Source organism: Haemaphysalis longicornis, unplaced genomic scaffold (assembly GCF_048455015.1).
Source record: "Haemaphysalis longicornis isolate Haplotype H1 unplaced genomic scaffold, Haemaphysalis longicornis Haplotype H1 scaffold_1, whole genome shotgun sequence".
Lineage (NCBI taxonomy): Eukaryota > Metazoa > Arthropoda > Arachnida > Ixodida > Ixodidae > Haemaphysalis > Haemaphysalis longicornis.
This window is the reverse complement of record NW_027526203.1, coordinates 62,869,115-62,873,434: the sequence shown is the minus strand read 5'-3', so window position 1 is coordinate 62,873,434 and position 4,320 is coordinate 62,869,115. Positions and strand designations below refer to the sequence as shown.

The 4,320-nt window shown below is 61.2% G+C and overlaps 1 protein-coding gene across 1 annotated transcript; it reads left to right on the top strand.

Annotated features, from left to right (window-relative positions):
• The first annotated feature begins 910 nt into the window (after positions 1-910).
• On the top strand, positions 911-4,017 carry LOC144174936 (uncharacterized). The gene is made up of 5 exons (XM_077703948.1): positions 911-2,353; positions 2,439-2,533; positions 2,604-2,745; positions 2,830-2,922; positions 4,009-4,017. The coding sequence occupies exons 1-5, from the start codon at positions 911-913 to the stop codon at positions 4,015-4,017; spliced, it is 1,782 nt and encodes a 593-aa protein (XP_077560074.1).
• The last annotated feature ends 303 nt before the right edge of the window (positions 4,018-4,320 follow it).

Below are 4,320 nucleotides of genomic sequence, written 5' to 3'. Positions count from 1 at the left end.
CCTGGAGTGACCGAGGGAGACCACGTAGCCGATATGGAGACCCAAGAAGAAGACAAAACAGTCCCTCAAACGGCAGAAGACGAACAAGAAATGCGAACCCAAGAAGGAATGGAATGCGTGCCGCCGACCGGATTCGACTGCGGCGCTGCGTCGATAGAATCGACAAATTAGAGAAGAGGGTCGACCGTCTAAGCGCGCGACTAGACGCTCGAATCGACGAGCTCGAACACAGCGTGAACACACGGCTCGATGCGCTGCAAGAATTCTTATACAAAAAGCTCGGCCGCGACGAAGACGTGGTCGCAACAGGAGACCGCAATCACACCGATAACTCGAGAACATCAACACCATGAACAGACGACCCAAGAAGGCAAACTCGAAGATCACAATATGGCAGTGGAACGCTAACGGTTTCCACTTTCGCAAGGCAACGCTACTCCAAATCATACAGAGTTCCGAGAAGCCCTCGGACGTCCTCATGGTGCAAGAGACGCTAGCGGAGGACGCCCCGTCCCTCTCGGGCTACAGGGCGCACGCGAGCCCTCCGAGCGCGCGAGCCTGAGTCAAGGGATCGGCGCAAGGCGTCTGCACCTTCGTAAGGAGGGAGATCCCGTTCGTGAAGCACGAGGACTTCCTCGGACGGAGCGCGCTGGAATACTGCGCGACCGAGGTGGTGCTGGGAAAGAAGAAGAAGGAATCCATCCTCCTGTTGAACGTATACAGCAATCCCGCGCACCGCCAGCAAAAGTTCCGCACCATGCTGCACAATACGCTGGCGGCGGCACCGAGAGACACGATAGCGATCTGCGGAGACTTTAACGCTCCTCACAAGGAGCTCGGATACACCCGCACAACGCTCAAGGGCAGGGAACTACTAGACGAGGCGGCGGACGTGGGGTTCACCTTACACATGGACCCCTCGGCTCCCACCGGAATCGGCACGTCGGTGACCAGGGACACGAACCCGGACCTCACGTTCGTCCGCGCGGCCAACACAACCAAAGGAGGCGTAAAGTGGCGAAACACGGGCCAGAACCTGGGCAGCGACCACTTCGTGATAGAGATTGAGCTGCCGACGTCTGCACGACACCGAGACGAGCGCGATCGCCGCCGACAAAAGATTACGGATTGGAATCTCTTCCGCGCGCGAGTCGAAGAAGAAGGGCCCGCACGAGAAATCACAGACATCGAGAACTGGACCAGCGATGTCGTTCGCCTAACGAAGGACGCGACGACGGAAAACAACGTAGACGAGGACTGCCCCGGCATGGACAACCGCCTGGCGCACATGCTGGAATTCCGCCGGTCGATGCAGAAGAGGTGGCGGGGAAGGCGCAACAACCACCGCCTCCGCAAGAAAATAGCGACGCTCGGCCGCGAAATCGAGAAGTACAGCAGGGAGCTCTGCACCCAACGCTGGCACGCGGTGTGCAATGAAGCGGACGGCCAACTCCACAAGGGGAGAAAGTGGAAGTTTCTCCGCCACCTCCTGGCCGAGACCGGCACCAAGGGCTACCAGCAACACCCCCTCGCGCAGGTCATACACGCGGCAACCATAGCGCTGGGAGAAGAAGAGACGAGAAACCGCATAGATACCAAGTATCTCCCAAGCACCCCCGTTGAACGACACGGCAAATACGCGGGCATGGACAACCCGGCTCTCGACCGCGACATCGAGGAGTGGGAGGTCCGGGCTGTGCTCCAGAGCATCAATTGCAAGTCGGCGGCCGGACTGGACGGGATATCGAACAAGACCCTACGAAACCTCGGCGACGGAGCCATCGCGTCCTTGAGGACATACTTCAACCGCTGTTGGCGTTCAAGAACACTACCGAAGCAGTGGAAGACGGCAAAGACGGTACTCATTCCAAAGCCGGGCAAACCGCCGAGCATAAAGAACCTGCGCCCAATCTCCCTAACGTCATGCGTGGGGAAGATCGTAGAACACATACTGAACGACAGGTCGCAACGATACCTAGAATCGGAGAGACTCTACCCGGACACCATGCTCGGCTTCCGGGAGAGATTGAGCACACAAGACGCAATGATTCAGTTACAACATGACATTCTGGACGCATCCGTACCCACCCACGATAACAGGGCCGTGCTGGGGCTGGACCTGCAGAGGTCGTTTGACAAAGTCAAGCACTCTGCCATCCTCGCGCAGGTCAGCAGCCTCGGCATGGGCAGAAGATCCTATGAATATATTCGGGACTTTCTTTCGGAACGAACCATCACAATACACACGGGCGACCTACAGCTGCCGCCCAAGAAGCTAGGGAGCACGGGAACCCCCCAGGGCTCGGTGATATCACCGCTGCTCTTCAACCTAGTCCTGATCGGCGGAGATCACGCAGGTCCGCCACACCATCTACGCGGATGACATCACGCTGTGGGTCCCCGGGGGCAGCAACGGCCACGTCGAGGACGCGTTGCAGATAGCGGTGAACGTCATCGAAGACCAGCTCATAGGCACGGGACTGCGGTGCTCGCCGCAGAAGTCGGAGCTGCTGATCGTCCCACCGCGGGGCAGGTACCGCAAGAAAGAGGCAGAAGAATCGGCAAACATCACATACGAACGAGGGACGGCGCAGTCATCCCAGGGTCGCCACTCTCCGGGTCCTTGGCATGCACATCGAGGCCAGCAGAAGCAACAAGACCGTGGTGGACCACCGCGTCACCAAGATCGGCGCGGCGGCCCGACTCATCCGGAGGGTTTTGACGCGGCACAACGGAATGAAGGAGGCCAGCCTCCTCCGCCTGCTCCAGTCCTTCGCGATGAGCCACGTCACCTACGTCGGGGCGTTCCCCTTCTGGCTGCGCCAGGAGAGGGACCGCATCAACGCGGCCATCCGAAAGGCGTACAGGACGGCCCTGGTCTTGCTAAATAGCACCAGCACGGCCCGGCTGCTCGAGCTCGGGGTGCACAACACCATCGAGGAGATCAGCGAGGCCCAACGAACGGCGCAACTCGAGCGCCTCGCCACCACGAGCTCGGGCAGGCGTATCCTGGAACGCCTCGGGGTGGCGGGCACGTCGTCGCAGCAGAACGAGACAGCGCAGCAACAGCAGCGGCAGCAGCTCCAGCCGGAGGTGATGGGGCGACTCCGGATCCTCCCGCTGCCCCGCAAAGTCCATCCCGACCGCAACCGCGGTCGCAGAGAGGCGAGGGCCCGCGCTCTCGCCGCAACGCGCGCCAACGACACGGGCGCCCTGTACGTGGACGCCGCCCGGTACAACGACCGAACCGACGCCTACGTAGCGGTGGCGGTCCGCGCCACCACGGGAGAAATATACAGCGCCTGCAGCGTCCGCGTGCCCTCCGCCCGCCAGGCGGAGGAGACGGCGATCGCGCTGGTGCTGACGGATCCGCAATGCACCACAGTGCTCAGTGACTCGCGGTCGGCCATCGCGAACTACGCCAAGAACAACGTATGTGAAAGTGCAGTGCGGTGGTCAGTGGAGCGGTGCCGGCCACCCACCTTCGGTGGTTCCCGGCGCACACCAACATCAGAGGCAACGTGGGGGACGGTCTCCCCAACCGCAACGAGACGGCGGACGCAGCCGCGCGAAGACTAACCAACCGCGCGGCGGCGGTCTCTCCCCCCCTGCCGAGCTCCGCGACAGAGGGAGGCCAACGCGAAGACAACGACGACGAAGACGACAACGACGACGTAGAGTGGGACTCGGAGCCCCTCCTGACGTACGGGGAGGTGCTGGAGTGGTACCGGCTCCGCCGGCGCACCGCTCCGGCGCCCCACCCGGAACTAACACGACAGCAGGCAGTGCTACTACGCCAACTACACAGTCAGTGATCACGCCGGCGCTCGCGCGTCACGTGTGCCCGGACGTGTACGCCAGTGACGTGTGTAGTGTGCGGGCAACATCGCGCAACTCTGGCCCACATCCTGTGGGACTGTAAAGTGCACCCCGTGGAAGCTGCCGACCTCTACGGCTGGCTGCCGGACACCATAACGAGTGCCGTATATTCGACGGACCTGGACGCAGAAACTCTAGCCGTTTAGCAGCTCGATTCTGCTCTCGCCAGGCAGAAGCGGAGCGAGTCGCAGACGGGGGGAAAGGGACGAACTCCCGAGTACATTTCGCGCACCGCTCACGCCTACGCCGGCGGGGCATAGTCCCGAAGACGTCGTGAACGTGGGTGGGATGTGGAGGCTCTGCGCAGCCCGACCTCCCACTCCCTGCTAGCCATAAAGAAAGTATTTCTCTCTCTCTCTCTACATATGTACATATATCGTCTTCCACCCACACACTGCTTGTCTATCGCGCCAGAAAGGCGCTATCGGGAACTCTCCGGAG